The sequence below is a fragment of the Podarcis melisellensis genome, assembly GCF_964234715.1.
Source record: "Podarcis melisellensis genome assembly, contig: HAP1_SCAFFOLD_266, whole genome shotgun sequence".
In the NCBI taxonomy this organism is placed as follows: Eukaryota; Metazoa; Chordata; class Lepidosauria; order Squamata; family Lacertidae; genus Podarcis; species Podarcis melisellensis.
Window position 1 is genome coordinate 1 of NW_028112942.1, and position 22,114 is coordinate 22,114.

The 22,114-nt window shown below is 43.3% G+C and overlaps 2 protein-coding genes across 2 annotated transcripts; both read left to right on the forward strand.

Moving 5' to 3' along the window:
• Positions 1 to 16: 16 nt before the first annotated feature.
• LOC309362440 (vomeronasal type-2 receptor 26-like) lies at positions 17 to 7,836 on the forward strand (the record flags this gene model as incomplete). The annotated part of the gene is made up of 5 exons (XM_081931794.1): positions 17 to 102; positions 504 to 731; positions 2,794 to 2,920; positions 6,972 to 7,117; positions 7,693 to 7,836. The coding sequence occupies exons 1-5, from the start codon at positions 46 to 48 to the stop codon at positions 7,834 to 7,836; spliced, it is 702 nt and encodes a 233-aa protein (XP_081787920.1). The 5' UTR covers positions 17 to 45.
• A 3,148-nt stretch (positions 7,837 to 10,984) lies between these two features.
• LOC309362443 (vomeronasal type-2 receptor 26-like) lies at positions 10,985 to 20,786 on the forward strand (the record flags this gene model as incomplete). The annotated part of the gene is made up of 6 exons (XM_081931797.1): positions 10,985 to 11,199; positions 11,550 to 11,841; positions 12,364 to 13,173; positions 13,706 to 13,933; positions 18,425 to 18,551; positions 19,626 to 20,786. 6 exons carry the CDS (start codon positions 10,985 to 10,987, stop codon positions 20,534 to 20,536), a joined length of 2,583 nt encoding a protein of 860 aa, XP_081787923.1. The 3' UTR covers positions 20,537 to 20,786.
• Between the last annotated feature and the right edge of the window lie 1,328 nt (positions 20,787 to 22,114).

A 22,114-nucleotide genomic window follows, 5' to 3' on the forward strand; every position in this document is an offset into this window, starting at 1 on the left:
ATGGCACATGCTTTAAATGTTGCCTGTTCATCCAGATCAAAGCAGATGTTGATGGCGGGTGGAGGAGACCAGTTGGCATGTCAAAGGCTACAGCCATGGCAGGTATTTCCTTTCCCTTTCAAGAAATCAAAGTTCTTTCTACCAACTCTGCAATAATCATTCCCATTGATTTAGACACAAATGCAATATCAAGGTGGTCTACTGCAATAAAAAACATAAGACGATATAATAAAAGCATAAGAAGCGAAAACAAGTTAAGACAGACGTCCCTCCACCTGGAGGCTGTCTGTTTAGTCTTGCCAGTAGGAGAAGTTGTGGCACAACAGGAGTTTTGAGTTCCAAGGAAGCAGGGATAAGGCACCTAAAATGCTTTCTAAGTTCGGGTGTTCAGTCCTCTGTAAATTCCAACAAGGCCAGGTATGCCAGGACTTTGGAGCTCAAAGGGAGAAGGGATGAGATGTCCAAAATGCTTTGAAATGCTGGTGTTTTCCCTGTCATTCCAGCTTCACCCTTTCTTAAGAGAAACCCGGTTGTTGAACACTTCCATGGGCGGACTGTATTTGGGTGAGAATGGGGAGTTGCCAATCATGTTTGATATTGAGAATTGGGTGGTGCTTCCCAATGAGTCTTGTGTTAGAGTGAAAATTGGGAGTATAGAGAGAGAGGCATCCACTGACTTCAAGCTCACCATTAACCCAGAAGCTATTGTGTGGCCCAAGAGGTTCAACCAGGTAAGAGCCTCTTTATTCCACATGATACACATTAAGATCTATTAATCTCCCGAATATTTCCAAGAGGAATTCAAGTATAATCTTTTGGAAGTTTGGCTGATGCTTTCAATGTAATTAATTAGTAAATTATTAAATGTGTATAATGCTCTTCATGTGCAGATACACACACACATGTATGTTTGTATTTGTGTCTATTTGTTTGTATGTATGTAATTTTTTCATATATTGTGGGAGCCTTTTTGTGGAACCTGATTGAGCTGCACAATATGGTCCATGGTAAATCCAGCAACAGAAAAATTCCTGTGGTCCCCACCTTCCCTGGATGCTCTAAGCACGTGCTTGTTCTGCTTAATGGTTAATCCAGCCCGGCCCTGTGAGATCTCATGAGAACATCGCAGAGCCCACGCAAGAGCATCCTGGAGCCCAGTGAGGAAACCAGAGAGCTTGGGAGTAAGGCCTGCTTGGCATGCCAGCTCCGGAAGGTCAGGGTGGTTGTGCAGGAGCCGTTCCAAGGGCCGAATTTGAGTGCAGTGGAATTTTGGTTCTTGAACTTAATCCATTCCTGAAGTCGTCTCAGCTCCCCAAACTGTTCTAAAACCAAGGTACGGCTTCCAATTGGCTGTGGGAGGTTCCTGCACTCAATTGAAAGCCTCCTCAGACGTTTGGCTTCCGAAAAATGTTCACAAACCGGAACACTTGCTTCCGGGATTGCAGCGATCAGTAGCTAATTTGTTTGGGAATGTAACCCCTGCATAAGATGTGATCATACTCTATGTTTAAATACTGCTCTTCATCAGAGTGTTTTATTGCTGCTGTTCTGGGATGGGAATTTTCTTTTCTTTTCTTTTTTTCTGCATCTTTTGCCCTGTGCCTAGAGAACGTAGAATCATAGAATAATAGAGTTGGAAGAGACCACAAGGGCCATCGAGTCCAACCCCCTGCCAAGCAGGAAACACCATCAGAGCACTCCTGACATATGGTTGTCAAGCCTCTGCTTAAAGACCTCCAAAGAAGGAGACTCCACCACACTCCTTGGCAGCAAATTCCACTGTCGAACACCTGTTACTGTCAGGAAGCTCTTCCTAATGTTTAGGTGGAATCTTCTTTCTTGTAGTTTGGATCCATTGCTCTGTGTCCGCTTCTCTGGAGTAGCAGAAAACAACCTTTCCCCCTCCTCTTTTTGGGTTGTTTCCAAACTCTATGAATCAGCTCCACCGACAAAATTCTCCTGGCACACAAATACTCCCCCTGAGTGTACCTCATTTTTCATTAATATTATACTGTGCCTCATTCCAGTTGTTCAAAGACTATTGCTTATTTCAGTACGTTTTCGAGCACAATTCAAAGTGTTGGTGCTGACCTTTAAAGCCCTAAACAGCCTCAGCCCAATATATTTTAAGGAGCGTCTCCACCCCCATCGTTCAGCCTGGATACTGAGGTCCAGTTCCGAGGGCCTTTTGGTGGTTCCCTCCCTGCAAGAAGTGAGGTTACAGGGAACAAGGCAGAGGGCCTTCTCGGTGGTGGCACTCACCCTGTGGAACGCCCTCGCATCAGATGTCAAGGAAATAAACAACTACCTTACTTTTATAAGACGTCTGAAGGCAGCCCTGTTTAGGGAAGTTCTTAATGATTGATGTTTTAATGTATTTCTAATCTATTGTTGGAAGCTGCCCAGAGTGGCTGGGGAAACCCAGCCACATGGGTGGGGTATAAATAAATTATTGTTATTGTTATTATTTAAAAAGCAAACACAGCAGGGAGGCTTCCATTCTACATCAAGCATAGGAGCCAACTCCTAGGAGCTGTGGGGGCTTTGGCCCCCGAAATAAAATATTTGTGGGGGCTGGGGACCCATAAAGTTGATGGGCATCTATTATGTGTTGTGCGGCTTGCTTGGGCCCCCACAATTATTTTTTTCAAGTTGGCACCCCTGACATCAAGGGTGCTTTCTTGTGGGACTCGAGACCCTACTGGGTTCTTTCCAGACTCTTTGAATGACTTCCATAGGCACAAATATTGCTGACACTTCCCCTTTAATGTGCCATCTTTTCTTCATGGCTAGACTGTTCCTCACGCCAGGTGTACCAAAAGGTGTCGCCCAGGATATGCCAAGGTGGTTCAAGAAGGAGAGCCGGTTTGCTGCTACGCTTGTGTTCCGTGTGCGGAAGGGACCATATCTACACAGGAAGGTGGGTGACGCCGCAGGAGATGGAATTTGTGGGGAGAATATGAATAGGGCAACATAATACTCAGACACTTTCTGTGAAGATTCTAAAGACGTATTTGGATGCAGATCCTTTCTTGATTTCTTCATTTTTAATCCCCTTCCAGGAATTTATTTGAAAGAAATGACTCGCAGGAAGGAATCTCTGGGATGCAAATTGGGTTCAGCCTGCCCTGCCCATATGGCAGAGCTTTGGCTATTTTGTGCCAAGCCTTCTAGGATCAGAGAACCAGAACCACCCTCACAAAAGGAATTTAAAAATGTCTTCAAAATAAACAAGAAATAGTGAAAATAGCCAATATTTATTTAAAAGAGAGAAAGCATAATGCACAATAATAATAAAAATTAGGTGAACTTTCCATTCCATTGCATTGTAGAACAATTAAAAATTATGGGATTTCAGCAGGAAGTTATTGGATATCCCAGACAAGGAGTTTGAGAACAGCTGTAGCAGCTTGGAAGAGAGGAGTTCAAGGATATTAAAAATAAATAAATCATAAGTTGTGTGTCTTTTTTTCTTAGTTTGATCCTTTTACATGGTTTGCATGTTTTGTGGTACTTTATTCATTGTGACTTGCTGTTTTTTATCAATTATAAATTAGGAATTCTTTATTGTACATGATAAGTGTAAGCTGTTTATTATTTGCTGATATTAATTTTGTTGTTGGACTTCCGGGATAGCGCGAACGGCTAATGGCGGATTCCCTCCGAGCTCCGGAGGGAATCGGCTCTGCTGAGGATGGGTCTTGCCGTGCCGGTGACACGGGGACCCTCAGAAACCGCAGGCGCGGAAGCCTGCGGACTTGGTGACTCGGTGGGCACCTTAAGCGCCCTCCCCGACCCCCGAAGAGCCTTTTTAAAGGCTACGGAGAGGACCGGAGAGTGGTGTGGTGCTGAGAGTAGATCGCTACCTCAGCGGAGCGAAGCCGCGAGCCATGGCCGGAGAGCGCTGTCTTTCTTCCTGAAATTTGGACTGAAACAAAGAACCCGTGAGTAAAATGAAATTTCAACACTAAAGTTTTACCATTGATTGGAGTACGATCGGGGGATGTGTTAAAAGGAAGTCCACACTCCCTTCCCCTCCACAAAAAGATTTAAAGCAAGGAGAGGAGCACTAAGGTGGAAAGACTTTTGTGCTTAGACAGACAACTTGCACGAATTGGATTAAAAAGTTATTGTGCTGGAGAGGAGAGCGGAATTTTAGAAGCTTTTGTGTAATCCCCCCCCTTTTTGGACCCGGGAGTGCCCTGCGTGTGAGCCCGAGGAAAAAGAGCAAAAAGTTTGACAGCTGTCAAAAGAGCTGTCAAACGGGCGGTTAAAGTCTGGAACTGTGATATTTAATATCTTTTTTGGATTAAAGGTGGTACATTGAAACTGAACTGATTGGAAACAAAGTAATTTTGAACAACAAAGTAACGGATTGTTGGAAAAGAACTATTGGACTGGTAATCCCCCTGGAGGGAACAAAAGATATTGCAATGGCTGCAGAAGGAAAATTACTGGCAGAGATAGAAAGGATGTTCTTTCTCGTGGGAATCTTACAAGAGCAGAGTGCGGATATGAACAAACAACTTATGACCCTGAACTTTAAATTGAGCAACTCTGCTGATGGCACAAAGTGGGTGGAAAAAAACCCGGCAGCTGAAACAGAAGAGACAGCTTTGGAAATGGGGGGAAAAGAAGAAGAAGAAGGAGAGGAAGTTCAGATGGAAAGCATTAATCAAAAGCCTGCAGCTTCAGGAAACAAAAGAATTAAAGAAGACGACCAGTGGATTATAAATCTGCAAAAGGAAAGAAAGACAAAGGAAGAAGCCCCTGGAATATTTGAAATACTGGAATACAAAAGAACAAACAAGCATGATTGGGACTGCTTCTTTAAGTTTGAGTATGGGAGACTGGCAGATCCTTGGCAGCAATTGCTACTGACTGATTTGGAGGAAGGAAAGAACAGGGAGCTTGGGACACAACCTCTTCGAGAATTGAAGGCCAACAAGCAACAAAACCGATGGAGAGAGACTAACTGGGGCCTAAGAGCCTCGGATGTGAGAAATCCGGGCTGAAACTGTCTTTTTAGGATACTGATTTGGGAAGGGACAGAAACCGGGTCAGGGAGGGAGGGGGAGAGTAGAATAGTAAAAATTTATTATTTATGATTTTTGAATTTGGATATGTTTTTGTTTAATATAAAAAGGGAGGAATTCGCGGGAGAGAATTTAGGTCGACCTTAGAGAAAGGAGCTAATGTGTAAAAACTGGATAAGTAAAATTGAGCCTAATAAAAAGTGTTAAATATTAAGAACAGATAATAATAATATAATAGAGAGAAGAGGAAATAACTTGCTGAATTAATTAATGAAATTGGGATGTGGGAAGGGGAGATGTGGGGAAGTCAATGAAAGAGGGTAAAGAAAGTAAGAGATGAAATTATATATGTTTTGTTTTGTATTTGTGTGTGTGTTTGTCTATAAAAATGTGAAAACTCAATAAAAATTTTATAAAAAAAAGATATTAATTTTGTTGTTGTTGTTGTTTAGTCGTTTAGTCGTGTCCGACTCTTCGTGACCCCATGGACCAGAGCACGCCAGGCACTTCTGTCCTCCACTGCCTCCCGCAGTTTGATCAAACCCATGCTGGTAGCTTCAAGAACACCATCCAACCATCTCATCCTCTGTCGTCCCCTTCTCCTTGTGCCCTCCATCTTTCCCAACATCAGGGTCTTTTCCAGGGATTCTTCTCTTCTCATGAGGTGGCCAAAGTATTGGGTCCTCAGCTTCACGATCTGTCCTTCCAGTGAGCACTCTAGGCTGATTTCCTTAAGAATGGATACGTTTGATCTTCTTGCAGTCCATGGGACTCTCAAGAGTCTCCTCCAGCACCATAATTCAAAAGCATCAATTCTTTGGCGATCAGCCTTCTTTATGGTGCAGCTCTCACTTCCATACATTACTATTGGGAAAACCATGGCTTTAACTATACGGACCTTTCTTGGCAAGGTGATGTCTCTGCTTTTTAATATGCTGTCTAGGTTTGCCATCGCCTTTCTCCCAAGGAGCAGGCGTCTTTTACTTTCGTGACTGCTGTCACCATCTGCAGTGATCATGGAGCCCAAGAAAGTAAAATCTCTCACTGCCTCCATTTCTTCCCCTTCTATTTGCCAGGAGGTGATGGGACCAGTGGCCATGATCTTCGTTTTTTTTATGTTGAGCTTCAGACCATATTTTGCGCTCTTCTCTTTCACCCTCAATAAAAGGTTCTTTAATTCCTCCTCACTTTCTGCCATCAAGGTTGTGTCATCTGCGTATCTGAGGTTGTTGATATTTCTTCCGGCAATCTTAATTCCGGCTTGGGATTCATCCAGCCCAGCCTTTCGCATGATGAATTCTGCATATAAGTTAAATAAGCAGGGAGACAATATACAGCCTTGCCATACTCCTTTCCCAATTTTGAACCAATCAATTGTTCCATATCCAGTTCTAACTGTAGCTTCTTGTCCCACATAGAGATTTCTCAGGAGACAGATGAGGTGATCAGGCACTCCCATTTCTTTAAGAACTTGCCATAGTTTGCTGTGGTCGACACAGTCAAAGGCTTTTGCATAGTCAATAACGCAGGAGTAGATTAAATTTTACTGTTTACTATTTATGAGTTTTATGATTGAATATTATTGAATATTGCTTTATATGATATGTTGTTTATTTTAAAGTTATGCTTTTATGATGACTTTTTGTGTGTATTACGCCTGTGATCTTTGCTGTCTATTTTGTTGTTTCTTCAGCTTGTAACCCTCCTTCTGCATAGCAATATAGAAAGGCAGTATACAAATTGAAAGCGAAATGTAATATGAAAATGAAGTAATATTACTGCACGAAAACTATCGCATAGGGAAATGCAGCAAAAACACTTCCCTTTCTTACAATACATTCTCATTTTCTGATATCTCCCATGTGAGTGCATTTCTCAACATGTAAAAATAGTGTCTGTAAGCAAAGCCAAAGCCATTCTTTTTCTCCTCCTCAGATGCAGAGCGTTGCACCAAATGTCCAGAAGAACAATATCCAAACAAGGACCGAGATCACTGCATTCCGAGGATTATCACCTTCCTATCATATAAAGAATATTTGGGGATTCTCCTGACTTCTCCTGATGGAGAAAAACCACCACTTGTAAGTAAGAAGGCAGATGAGTGGTGGTGGCATGAAGGCAGGTTGAGATTGGTGGAGTAGTCCCCACTCACCCCCATGGGGCAGACCTTTCACTTATTTGCACTGAGCTTCTGGAGAAGGGCAGGATCCATCCTTTTTGTCTCCCTCTCTTGTACAGCACCAGCACTCATAGACATCATATGAATCGGAAGGTTGGGAGATTGAGAGCAAACAAAAGATTGAATCATGCAGTACATAGTTACCTCCTCCCAATGCCAGTTGCTTGGGACCAGTGCCTGGCAAGGCCCATTGGTTTCATGCCCTGCTTGTGAGCTTCTCAGCAATGTCTGATTGGCCACTGTGTTGCAGGACTAGATGGGACTTTGGACTAATCCAGCAGGGCTGTTCTTAGTAAAGTTCAAGCCAAAGTCATCCCCGAAATGCAAGTGACTCATGTTGCAGTTTGAAGTCACATCTGTGATTTGGTGTAAACATATTTTTCCAGCTCTGTCCGTGCCCCTTGAACCATGTAGCGATCCCAGGAACTTTCTTCCCCTTTTAATTATAAAAATGATAGTGGTTTATTCTCCCCAAAGCTCAAGAGAGATCCCTGGCAATTGCCCAAACATCAGAAGCCAAGGAAGCCTGAGGTTATACGTGTCACACTGTGCTGGAGGGTGTTGACTTCTCCTGATTACCTGGCTGTGGGGGAGAAAGGAGAGGTCAAAACAGAGGCATAGAAGGCCAAGCCAGAATGACCTCCCTGCTGCGGCTTCTGCTGCTACCTCTGCTTCTAATGCCCCATCAAGTCTTGACGCGCAGCGTAAATTAATAATGCAGAGTTTTAAAGAATAAAAGCTTTACTAAGTTAAAATAAACTTCTCCATAAACAACATGGTTCCAAACAGTTGGACTGAGATTACATACTGACTCTGCTCACAAGTGAAGCAGACAGACTCTGATTTCTTACAGAGAGCACAAAAGAGAAACTGGCTACTTTGTCACATGTCAGAGTGACCCAACAGTTAGCAGTTTGGCCTGAATAACTTTAGGAGGCCCAAATGACTGTGCAGTCCCAGCACTTCCCAGCCTGCTTTGCTGCTTCTGCTCTCATGTGTCTTTGTCACATGACAAGTCTATGGGAAGCTGAAAGCAAAGTGCTCCTTAAATTTGATGAGGGAAGAAAATGAAGCGCAGAGTTACTCGCGGCCTGGAGACTTCCTCCTTAGAGGAATCATATCTCCAAGAAGCTTTGTTGTGCAACTTCCATATAACCTTTCCTGGCCTCCAGTAACCAAGCATAAAGTGTAAATAATTAAATACATCATGGATATCAGGCTTCTCCACCACCGCTTCAGTAGTTCCCTTTCACAGGGAAATAGTTCTTATTTCAGGGATAGGGAGACAGGGGCCCTTCAGGCGCTGCTGGACTCTGGCTCCTATCATCCTGATCACTGTTTGTGGAGGCTAAGGCTGAGGGGAGTTTCTAATCTCTTTTCCTTTTGCTCCTTTTGGTCTTCAAATAAAAACATCTTGGAGGTCCTGGGCCACAGGGAGGCTAGGTTGGCCTCAACCATAGCCAGGAACTTTTCGGCTGTGGTCCCAATCTGGTGGAACGCTCTGTCCCAAGAGACTAGGGCCCTGCGGGACTTGACATCTTTCCTCAGGGCCTGCAAGACAGAGCTGTTCCACCAGGCCTTTGTCCAGGCACAGTCTGACCCCCTCCTTTGGTAATCCTCACAAAACTCTAGCCCAATGGTTGCCATTAATGTGATTTGAATTGATTTTAAAATGAAATGATTTTAGAATGCTGTGCTACTTTTATTGTTGTTAGCCGCTCTGAGCCCGGCTTCGGCTGTGCAGGGTGGAGTATGAATAAAAATTGATTATTATTATTATCCATGTCTTTTAAAATTATAAGCTTGAGGACATAGGCTGTTTTAGGAATAATATTTGTAAGCTATAGTGGGAGATTTCCCAAAGAGCAAAATAAAGATGCTATAAATAAACTGAGGCCTTTGTCCAGTTGTAGAATTGTAGAGTTGAATGTCCCCACCCCTCTGAATCTTGAATGGAACCACAGGTTGTTGTTGGAATTAAAAAATAATCTGGATCCCAGATAGTATTTTCCTGAGGGCTGCAGTAAACTCCACAGATATTATTATTATCATTATTTACTCAATTTATATAGCACCCTATACCGGGAGGTCTCAGGGCGGTTCACAGAACAAAATCAAAGTATAACTATGAAACCACAAAATACAAAATCAAAAACAATGCCTCAATAACCCCAACCTCCTACTGCATAGGCAAGCAGTTTCCTCTCACTGCAATTCCATGTATATGGTGATAAAACCATGTATATGGTGATAAAAAGGTCCAAAAGTATCATTGTCAAAGTTCCCTTAGCTCACTTGTAATGCCGAGGAAATAGATAATACACAGTGGACCTCTTAAAATTTCTTATTCCCCATTCTTCACTAATAGCAATTGTGGAGTTGCCACTGTTGCTTGAAATCATTCCTGTACCAGGCTCTTTGATCTTGAGTCAGACTGCATTTATTCATAGCTGAATTTCCTAAGCTGCTTAAGACGTCGTCAAATGAATTGCTATAGTGCAAAATGAACTTAGCTAAATTAGAAGAAAAGGGACATTAAACTATTTTGGCATGTGAGTTTTGATGAGGATCAAAAGTACAAGACTAGGAGAAAACTTAGTACATGGAAGGACATGACTGAAACTTGATATTAGGTAGTCAGAAATGAGCTAAGCCAGACACCTCAGTTTGATTTTATTCTTATTCTTATTATTTTATTTATTAAATTTCTATAGCGCCCATAAGCCACAGATGTCAGGGTGGTTCACAACATAAAAATACAATATGAAAAAGACAAAATACATAATAAAAATAACATAAACTAACCAATAATCCCTCTACCCAGAAGACAGTTCAAAGGGCATTGGATGTCAATCAGCCAAAGGCCTGGTTAAAAAGGAATGTTTCACTTGGCACCTAAAGATGTACAATGAAGGTAGCAGCCGAACCTCCCTGGAGAGCAGGGTCTCCAGTCCCTCAAGAAAGCACGCTTGATGTCAGGAGTGCCAACTTGAATAAAATAGTGTGGGGACCCAGGTAAGCCAGGCCCCACATAAATGATCACATGATGCAGTGCGCACACACAATTAGGATGGGAATACCCATCAGCCTTGTAGGTCCAGCCCTACTGGAAAGATTTTTTAAAATTTTGTTTCAGCTGCTAACTGAGACACTTTTAAAAGACACATGACTTCCAGTATCAGATGCTGCATATCTCTGAATGTCAGTTGCTGGGATCAACTCTATTGCCATCAGGTTGGGTGGATCCCAGAAATGTCTGATTGGCCACTGGGTGCAACATGATACTGGATTAGATTAGGCTTTGAACAGAACCAGCAGCAGGACTCTTCTAATGCTCTTGTCAGCAGCAAAGTTCAGGCAAAACTCTCACTCACCACGTGACCCATGTCAAACTTTGGAGCAGCAACTTTGATTCCTCGCAACCATGTTTATCTGCAACTCTGCTCCTGCCCCTCAAGCCACACAGAGACATCAGGTTGTTGCAGAGATGAACTTCCTTCCCCTAATAATTATCAAAATCATCATTATTTATTCTGCCTTGTTCCTGAGGGGAAAGTTGGTACACAGAAGATCACCTGTGTCAGAGACAGACTGAGTCATGATTGAGAGTAAGGGGGGGTGGGGTACATCTGTATGAGGTTTAATGCCTCTGAAGGTATAGCTGACCACTACCCATATTGGTTAAATATGAGTTTTGGGGCTTCTTCTGATGTAGCTGGCTATGGGGGAGAGAGGAGCACTCACAAGAGACGTGTAGCAATCAGTCAGAATGAGATCCCAGATGCTGATGCTGCTCATTTTGCTTGAATCCTGTAGAAACCTTAAGGCAAAATGCCCCTTGAATCCGATCAGGGAAAGAATCAAAGCACAGAATTATTTTCAGACTGGCGACTTCCTCATTGGCGGGATAATATCTCCAAATGTGTTTGGTCTACAACTTCCATACATCTTTTCACAGCCCCCATTAACCAGGTTTAAGGACGAGTAAGTAATTATATGCAGAAGGAAGTCACGTTTTTCTACTGTACCTCAATGGCTCCTGTTTACTAGGGAAACAGTCTCCATTTTAGGGGTGAGGACTCTGTGGTCTTCCAGATGTTGCAGGACTACAGCTCCCATCACCCCTGATCACTGGCCATGCTGGCAGGGGCTGAAGGGAATTTGAATTTCGCAGCAGCTAGTGGGTTGCATGTTCCCAGACGTGCTCTATTTTTACCTTTTGTGTTGCTATGTTGCTTGCTGAAGAACACAAGTGTATAAATGAGCCTGATCATGATTTATTTTCATTAAACAGTGAATGGTTTGACACTTTTTATTTGATTGATTTCATACAGATTGTCGAATAGGTTGTACTGGCACATCTCGTCCTTCTTGTTCACCATCCAAGAGATCAACCAGAATCCCAGGCTCTTACCCAATATCACTCTGGGCTACAGCCTCTATGAAAACTATGACAACGCAAGGATCACTTCCGATGCCATGCTAGACCTGTTTGCAGGTGGGGAAATCAATATTCCAAACTATCGCTGTGGAAAATGGAATCATATCTTGGCTGTTCTTGAAGGAGCCAATTCCATCATCTCCAAAGTGATTTCAACCACGTCAGGCATGTACAAAATCCCACAGGTATGAAGGGTGGGGCATGGAGGGACACAAAAGAGGTTCAGCTGCAAAATAAATTCTCATTATCGTCAGCAGAGTCAAAAAGAGGCATCAAAGAGGGAGAAAATCCTGAGCTATGTCAAGCTAGATAGCTCAGTTGTTTGGAGTGTGGTTCTGCCAACGTCAAGGTTGCAGGCTTGATCCCCGTATGGGACAGCTGCATTGCAGGGGGAAGGACAAGATGAACCTCACGGTTGCTTCCAACTCTACGATTCTATTATTCTTCCCTGCTAGGGAAGCTTTTCATGTTTAATTTTAGTGTTCTGTTGGAAGCCGTCCAGAGTGGCTGGGGAAACCCAGCCAGATGGGCGGGGTAAAAATAATAAATTATTATTAAGACGGAGACTTTGCTAGTGTTGCAGCCTCCCAAAGCTTCCAAATAAAACTATCAGCCCCAGTCAGCACAATAATTGTTAGGTATTAAGTATTTCAGGCTAATCCTGTTCTTTGAAAATGAAACACTGTACTTTTTCTTCCCCACTCCAGATCAGTTATGGCTTTGTATCTGGGGTTATTGATGAGAACACCAAAGTCCCTTTTGTCTACCGTACGGTCCCCAATGAAGAAGTTCAGTACCTGGGGATTGTAAAGTTCCTCCAGCATTTTGGATGGACGTGGATCGGCCTCTTTGCTCCAGAGAATGAGAATGGAGAAAGGTTCTTGAGTGCCTTGACATCTCTGATGGCCAGCAACGGAATTTGTGTTGCCTTTTCTGTAAGAATACCAGAAAAGAATGAACCTAAGATGTTCACACAAATTGAATTTATTGTCCTATGGAGACAAACCAATGTATTCCTTTACTATGCAAACATTCAGACGGCACTGGGTTTCATCATGACACTACAACAAGAACTTGAGAAACAAATTGGGCCAAAAGTATGGCTCACGACAGCTTTTCAAGACATGAGCATGAATTTATTTTTCTTTCCCAAGTCCTTGAAGTATATCCATGGTTCATTCTCCTTTGTAATGAATACCAAAATGAGGAGCAAACGAGACTGTTGTAAAAAAGAGTCCTATCTTCTTAATCTTTTTTGGCAAAAAGCATTTAGCTGCGCATACTCAAAGCACGTCCTCACTGTGAGAGGTTGGACAAGATGCAGAGATGTGGAGAATCCGGAGGTGCCGTCTGAAGAGGAGCTGCAGACTGTTCTGTCTCAAGACAGCCACAGAACATACTTCAGTCTCCAAATCATGGCACATGCTTTAAATGTTGCCTGTTCATCCAGATCAAAGCAGATGTTGATGGCGGGTGGAGGAGACCAGTTGGCATGTCAAAGGCTACAGCCATGGCAGGTATTTCCTTTCCCTTTCTAGAAATCAAAGTTCTTTCTACCAACTATACAATAATCATTCTTATTGATTTAGACACGAATGCAACAGTGAAGAAAAGGTTTTTGTTTTATTTATTTAGATTTAGATTCTTTTTTTAGGCTCCTGCTGTAAGATATACATACACACACACACACACATATATGTGTGTGTGTGTGTGTGTGTGTATTTCACAAAATATCAAGGTGGTCTAATGCAATAAAAACCATAAGACCATACAATAAAACCAAAAGAAGCCAAAACAAGTTAAAAGGAGACGTCCCTCCACCTGGAGGGTGTCTGTTTAGTCTTGCCAGTAGGATACGTTGTGGCACAACAGGAGTTTTGAGTTCCAAGGAAGCAGGGATAAGGCACCTAAAATGCTTTCTAAGTTCGGGTGTTCAGTCCTCTGTAAATTCCAACAAGTCCAGGTATGCCAGGACTTTGGAGTTCAAAGGGAGCAGGGATGAGATGTCCAAAATGCTTTGAAATGCTGGTGTTTTCTCTGTCATTCCAGCTTCACACTTTCTTCAGAGAAACCCGGTTGTTGAACACTTCCATGGGCGGACTGTATTTGGGTGAGAATGGGGAGCTGCCAATCATGTTTGATATTGAGAATTGGGTGGTGCTTCCCAATGAGTCTTGTGTTGGAGTGAAAATTGGGAGTATAGAGAGAGAGGCATCCACTGACTTCAAGCTCGCCATTAACCCAGAAGCTATTGTGTGGCCCAAGAGGTTCAACCAGGTAAGAGCCCCTTATTCCACATGATACACATGAAGATCTAGTAATCTGATGAATATTTCCAAGAGGAATTCAAGTATAATCTTTTGGAAGTTTGGCAGATGCTTTCATTATAATTAATTAAGTAAATTATTAAATGTGTATAATGCTCTTCATGTGCAGATACACACACACATGCATGTTTGTATGTTTGTATGTATGTAATTTTTTCATTTATTGTGGGAGCCTTTTTGTGGAACCTGATTGAACTGCACAATATGGTCCATGGTAAATCCAGCAACAGAAAAATTCCTGTGGTCCCCGCCTTCCCTGGATGCCCTAAGCACGTACTTATTCTGCTTAATGGTTAATCCAGCCCGGCCCTGCGAGATCTCATGAGAACATCTCAGAGCCCACGCAAGAGCATCCTGGAGCCCAGTGAGCAAACCAGAGAGCTTGGGAGTAAGATCTGCTTGGCATGCCAGCTCCTGAAGGTCAGGATGGTTGTGCAGGAGCCGTTCCAAGAGTCGAATTCAAGTACAGTGGAATTTTGGTTCTTGAATTTAATCCATTCCAGAAGTCCGCTCAACTCCCCAAACTGTTCGAAAACCAAGGTACGGCTTCCGATTGGCTGCGGGAGCTTCCTGCACTCAACTGAAAGCCGCCTCATACGTTTGGCCTCCGAAAAATGTTCACAAACCAGAACACTTGCTTCCAGGTATGCAGCGTTCGGAAGCTGATTTGTTTGGGAGCCAAGCCATTCAGGAACCAAGGTACCACTGTATATTTATTTTGGCATATACTACTCCTTCCCCGGAATGTAACCCCTGCATAAGATGTGATCATACTCTATGTTTAAATACTGCTCTTCATCAGAGTGTTTTATTGCTGCTGTTCTGGGATGGGATTTTTCTTTTCATTTCTTTCTGCATCTTTTGCCCTGTGCCTAGAGAACTTATTGGGTTGTTTCCAAACTCTATGAATCAACTCCATAGACACAAAATCTTCTGGCACACAAATACTTCCCCTGAATCAAATCAAATTTTATTAAACGGTCACAGACCAGATTGACTCGTACAGCTAGTCAGCGAAACATAACACCGGAAAAAAACAAAGGACAATTTCAATACAAATTAGGCCATAACAACAATTTAAAATTGGACAACATGAATAAAATTAAGTATTTGCCTTCGCCGGCATGTTGACATTGGAGAGCTCTTGTTTTCTGCGCCTGATAGCGGCTGCACAGAATTTAGCAACATTGATCGTGATTACAGGAACCTTATCTTCTACCAAGGCTCTCATACATTGAAGTTCTGATTCATTTTTAAGCTTTCGTAGAACTGGGGCAATAAAGGTCAGGCGTAAATCCTCGTAATAACTACAGTGCAGCAATACATGCAAACTTGTTTCCACTTCCGATGAGTCACATGGGCAAACACGTGACTCATATGGTTTGCCCTCATATCTGCCTAGCAGCAGGGCAGAGGGCAGAACGTTGAATCTGGCCAGGGTAAAGGAATGTCTGTACTTAGGTATTTGTAAATCAGCCAGATAGTTTGCAGGTGAGAACCCTCTCCCAAAGTCTCTAATTGTGGCGTGTTTATCCATTTTGCCCATATGACATTGCAGCTCTATGTCCCTGATGCGCTGGAGCACTTGACTTCTGGCTCTCTCATATCCTGCCGCTATCAAGATCTGCGGGGAGAATCCCAAGCTTCTTATCTTTTCAAACAGGGAAGCTTTCCAGGTAGAATGAAAGGTGTCTAAGAGTGTTAAGGGAGCCAAACCGGCCGGGAAAAAAATAAGTTTTAACCAGTAGTGTATCTTTAGAATCCACAAACGCGCGTTAACAGGTAGTTGTCCAACTTCTAAGCGGACAGCTATATTAGATACACAGGGAGGGATCCCCAATAAACATCGGTAGAATTTTGCTTGAAATGCCTCCATAGGCGCAAAATTTTTAAAACTGCAAACCTGGGATCCATAAGTGAGTTGTGGGAGTATTTTTGCAGCAAAAACCTGGGAGGCTGCCGGAACGTATTTTCCCCCTTTCCCGTGAAAGAATCTTGTAAGGGCTTTGTTGGCCCTTCCTGCGTTGGCAATGGCGTTTTTCATCTGTTGGTGCCACGAGACCCTTTCCTGAAAAGTTATTCCCAGGTATTTGAAAGTTGCTACCTGGTCAATAGGTTGACCATTAATTCTCCATTTGTGTTTCCTTCTTTTTTTTGAAAACACCATAATTTTAGATTTGCTGTAATTTATTGATAGTTGTTCCACTTGACAATGATCAGCAAGTGATCTCAAAAGCTTCCTCAAGCCAACGCAGGAAAAGGAGAGTAGGACTGCATCGTCCGCATACAGAAGCACCGGGAGGGGCATACCTGCCAGTTTGGGAGGGTGGGCATTTTCTTTCGCCATATTTACTGCTAGAGAGTTAATATAAAAATTAAATAGCATTGGCGCGAGGACACATCCTTGTTTAACCCCATAGTGTGTTTTAATTTCTTTAGTTAGATGGCCTGACCGATCGCATCTTATCCTCACCCTGGTGTTTTCGTATAGACCACGGATAAGGCGTAATAAGCGTTTATCTATGTTTGTAGCGCCAAGCTTTTCCCAGAGTCTATCCCTTGGTATTAGATCAAAGGCTGATTTGAAATCCACAAAAGCTGCATATAAAGACCCCCCTTTTCTAGAGTATTTGTCTGCCAGGTGTTGAAGGATAAGGGCCTGGTCTATAGTTGAACGCTTTGCTCTAAAACCAGCTTGAGCTTCTGATAGAATATGCTCTCTTTCCATCCACTCCACTAATTTGTCACATAAATGAGCAGCGTATAGTTTGCTGATAATACTTAATAGACTGATTGGTCTATAGTTAGCTGGCTCAGATCTGTTTCCTTTCTTGAATATTGGAATGATGATGGCTAGGCCCCAGTCCTCAGGGATAATAGCTGTTTGATTTATACTGGTGAATAAGGCGGCTAGCACAGGGGCCCACCATTCAACGTTTCCCTTGAGAATTTCTGGTGGGATATTGTCAGCACCCGGGGCTTTCCCTGATTTAAGAGATTGAATAAGGCCTGTAATTTCTTCTGTGGTTACAGGGGGCCATTCCTTGCCAAATTCACTCGAAGCGGGAAGCAGAACTGGGGCCAGTTGATTTGATGAATATAATGAGAGGAAAAAGGCCTCCCATGCTCCGGCAGGTATAGAGTATTCGATTTCAATCGGGGAGTCTCTCCAGCTTTTTGCGATTGTTTTCCAAAACGTGGCAGAATCTTTCCTTCGGGAGGCCTCCACTAGGCACTGCCATTCCTCCCTTTGTGCCTGGAGCTTTTTCTTGTTAATCAAAGCTTTATAACTGCGTTTTAACTCAAACCAGTCTAATGGAAGCGAAGGTAGGTTCGCTGCTCTATATTTCCTGTACTTATCCAGCAGGAGGCGTTTCATAGCCATGCATTCTTGGTCAAACCAGGGTTTGGATTTATTAGAGTGTAGAGATTGCCGTGGCATTTTTTTGTTAGTCAGATAAGGTTGTAGGGACGAAATCAGTTCCCGGAACATGTCTAATCTAGCCTCAGGAGTTGGGGAATTAACGAGGTTCTCCTTTCTAGCAAGAAAAGTATCTGAGTGAAGTCTTTCCGATATTTCATCACTCAATTTGCTGGACCATTTAATACGCGAGTATCTTAGCTCCATGTTTTCGAAACACGGGGCTTCAAGTTTATCAGAGCAAAATAAATCTTTTCTTACGTCCAGTATTAAACAGAGCGGTAGGTGGTCGCTGTCAACCCTCTCCACCACTTTGTATTCCCGTGCTCTGCTCAAAAGGTTAGATGACACTAGGACGTAATCGATAGTGGAGGCTCCCATGTTGGATATAAATGTGAATTCCCCACTGGGTTCTCTGTCGACACGACCATTTAATACGGTCAGATCCAAGTTGTTGGAAAACTTCCCCTGAATGTACCTTCTTTTTTTATTAGACTGTGCCTCAGTCCAGTTGTTCAAAGACCTATGTGTTAATACTCTTTTCAGTTCATTTCTGAGCACAATTCAAAGTGCAAAGACACTGAGGTCGAGCTCCGAGGACCTTCTGGTGGTTCCGTCCTTCCAAGAAGTAAGGTTACAGGGAACTAGGCAAAGGGCCTACTCGGTGTTGGTGCACACCCTGTGGAACACCCTCACATCCCATGTCAAACACAGCAGGAAGGCTTCCGTTCTACATCAAGCATAGGGGCCAACTCCTAGGAGCTTTGGGGGCTTTGGCCCCCACAATAAAATATTTGAGGGGCTGGGGCCCCATAAAGTTAATGGGCATTGATTATGTGTTGTGCGGCATACCTGGGCCCCCAAAATATTTTATTCAAGTTGGCACCCTTGACATCAAGGGTGCTTTCTTGTGGGACTGGAGACCCTGCTGGGTTCTTTCCAGACTCTCTGAGTGAGTTCCATATGCACAAATATTGCTGACACTTCCCCTTTAATGTGTCATCTTTTCTTTATGGCTAGACTGTGCCTCACGCCCGGTGTACCAAAAGGTGTCGCCCAGGATATGCCAAGGTGGTTCAAGAAGGAGAGCCGGTTTGCTGCTACGCTTGTGTTCCGTGTGCGGAAGGGACCATATCTACACAGGAAGGTGGGTGACGCCACAGGAGATGGAATTTGTTGGGAGAATATGAATAGGGCAACATATCAGTCAGAAATTTTCTGTGGAGATTCTAAAGACATATTTGGATGCATTTTTAATCCCCGTCCAGGAAGTTATTTGAAAGAAACGACTTGCAGGAAGCAATCTCTGGGATGCAAATTGGGTTCAGCCTGCTCTGCCCATATGGCACAGTTTTGGCTATTTTGTACCAAGCCTTCTAGGATCACAGAACCAGAACCACCCTCACAAAAGGAAATTAAAAATGTCTTCAAAATAAACGAGAAATAGTGAAAATTGCAAATATTTATTTAAAAGAGAGAAAGCATGATGCACAATAATAATAAAAATTTGGTGAACATTCCATTCCATTCCATTCCATTCCATTGTAGAACAATTAAAAATTATGGAATTTCAGCAGGAAGTTATTGGATATCCCAGACAAGGAGTTTGAGAACAGCTGTAGCAGCTTGGAAGAGAGGAGTTCAAGTATATTAAAAATAAATAAATTATAAGTTGTGTGTCCTTGTTTCTCAGTTTGATCCTTTTACATGGTTTGCATGTTTTGTGGTATTTCATTCATTGTGACTTGCTGCTTTTTATTGATTATTGATTGGTAATTCTTTATTGTACATGATAAGTTTAAGCTGTTTAGCATTTGCTGATATTAGATTTTACTGTTTTCTATTCCTTAGTATTATTGTTGAATATTATTGAATTTTGCTTTATTTGATATGTTGTTTATTTCAAAGTTATGCTTTTATTATGACTTTTTGTGTGTGTATTACGCCTGTGATCTTTGCTGTCTATTTCGTAGTTTTTTCACCTTGTAACCCTCCTTCTGCATAGCAATATAGAAAGGCAGTATACAAATTAAAAATGAACTGAAATATGGAAATGAAGTAGTGTTACTGCCCAAAAACTATCACATAAGGAAATGCACCAAAAAGCATTTCAATACAATACATTCTCATTTTCTGATATCTCCCATATGAGTGCATTTCTCGACATGTAATAGAATATGTCTGTAAGCAAAGCCAAAGCCATTCCTTTTCTCCTCCTCAGATGCAGAGCGTTGCACCAAATGTCCAGAAGAACAATATCCAAACAAGGACCGAGATCACTGCATTCTGAGGATTATCACCTTCCTATCATATAAAGAATATTTGGGGATTATCCTGACTTCTTTGGCTCTCTTCCTGTCCTTAACCACTGGCTTTGTTGTAGGGATCTTCATTAAATACAGGGAAACTCCCATAGTCAAAGCCAACAACAGGGGTCTCTCCTACATCCTCCTTGTCTCCCTCCTGCTGTCCTTCTTGTCCTCCTTCCTCTTCATTGGCCCTCCCAGGAAAGTCACCTGCCTCCTTCGACAAACGGCCTTCAGCACCATCTTCTCAGTTGCTGTATCTTCTTTGCTGTCCAAAACCATCATGGTGGTGCTGGCCTTCCTGGCCACAAAGCCAGGGAACAGGGTGAGGAGATGGTTAGGGAAAAGTCTGGCCAACTCCATTGTCTTTTCCTGCTCCAGTGTCCAAATGGTCATTTGCATCATTTGGCTGGGCATCTCTCCCCCATTCCCAGACTCTGACAAGCATTCCCAGGCTGGAGAGATCACCCTGCAATGCAATGAAGGGTCTGTTGCCATGCTTTATGCTGCCCTCGGTTATATGGGCTTCCTGGCTTCCATCTGCTTCACGGTGGCTTTCGTGGCCAGGAAGCTGCCTGGGGCCTTCAATGAAGCCAAGCTGATCACCTTCAGCATGCTGGTCTTCTGCAGCGTTTGGGTCTCCTTTGTGCCCACCTACCTGAGCACAAAGGGGAAATACATGGTAGCTGTGCAGATCTTCTCTATCTTGGCTTCTAGTGCTGGGCTTCTGGGCTGCATCTTCATTCCCAAATGCTACATTATTGTTCTGAGGCCTGATCTGAACACAAAGGAACACCTGGCCACAAAACCTAAAGTTGTTGTCTGATTCTTATCATATTTATAACTGTATTCCACCACAGTAGTAGTGAAACACAGTAGTAGTGAAACACACAGAGTTGCCAGAGTCAATGATGGACAAAACCACCACTTGTAAGTAGGAAGGCAGGTGAGTGGTGGTGGCATGAAGGCAGGTTGAGATTGGTGGGGTAGCCCCCACTCACCCCCATGGACCAGACGTCTCACTTGTTTGCCCTGAGCTGCTGAAGAAGGGCAGGATGCATCCCTTTTGTCTCCCTCTCTTGTATAGCACCAGCACTCATAGACATCCAATGAATCGGAAGGTTGGGAGATTGAGAGCAAACATAATATTCAATCATGCAGTGCATAGTTACTTCCCCCAATTGCCAGTTGCTGGTGACCAGTGCCTGGCAAGGCCCATTGGTTTCATGCCCTGCTTGTGAGCTTCTCAGCAATGTCTGATTGGCCACTGTGTTGCAGGACTAGATGGGAGTTTGGACTAACCCAGCAGGGCTGTTCTTAGCAAAGTTCAAGCCAAACTCATCCCCGAAATCAAGTGACTCATGTTGTAGTTTGAAGCCACATCTGTGATTTGGTGTAAACATATTTGGAGCCAAGTGAGGATTCCCAGGTAAGATCCTCCCTCTATTGTGTGGGCAGGTAATCCCTCCCCTACCTGGCCTGGTCTCCTTGGCAATGCTTCCCCCAGGTGGGATTGGACAACTGACTCAGGTAGGCAGAGACCTCCAGGAATCCCACCTGAGGGAAGGCAAAGCCAAGCCTATGCTGTTGGAGCCGCTCCAGATCTAGGGGCTGCGCGCGTCCACGCAAAGGGCGCCACCTGTTTTAAGCGGGGAGAGGTCATTGTCCCTTGAACCATGTAGAGATCCCAAGAACTTTCTTCCCCTTTTAATTATAAAAATGATAGTGGTATATTCTTCCCAAAGCTCAAGAGAGAGCTCTGGCAATTGCCCAAACATCAGAAGCCAAGGAAGCCTGAGGTTATACGTGTCACACTGTGCTGGAGGGTGTTGACTTCTTCTGATTTCCTGGCTGTGGGGGAGAAAGGAGAGGTCAAAATAGAGGTGTAGGAGGCCAAGCCAGAATGACCTCCCTGCTGCGGCTCCTGCTGCTACCTCTGATTCTTAGGCACTATCAAGTCTTGACGCGCAGCGTAAATTAATAATGCAGAGTTTTAAAGAATAAAAGTTTTACTAAGTTAAAATAAACTTCTTCATAAACAACCTGGTTCCAAACAGTTTGACTGAGGTTACATACTGACTCTGCTCACAAGTGAAGCAGACAGACTCTGATTTCTTACAGAGAGCACAAAAGAGAAACTGGCTACTTTGTCACATGTCAGAGTGACCCAACAGTTAGCAGTTAGGCCTGAATAACTTTAGGAGGCCCAAATGACTGTGCAGTCCCAGCACTTCCCAGCCTGCTTTGCTGCTTCTGCTCTCATGTGTCTTTGTCACATGACAAGTCTGTGGGAAGCTGAAAACAAAGTGCTCCTTAAATTTGATGAGGGAAGAAAATGAAGCGCAGAGTTACTCGCGGCCTGGAGACTTCCTCCTTAGAGGAATCATATCTCCAAGAAGCTTTG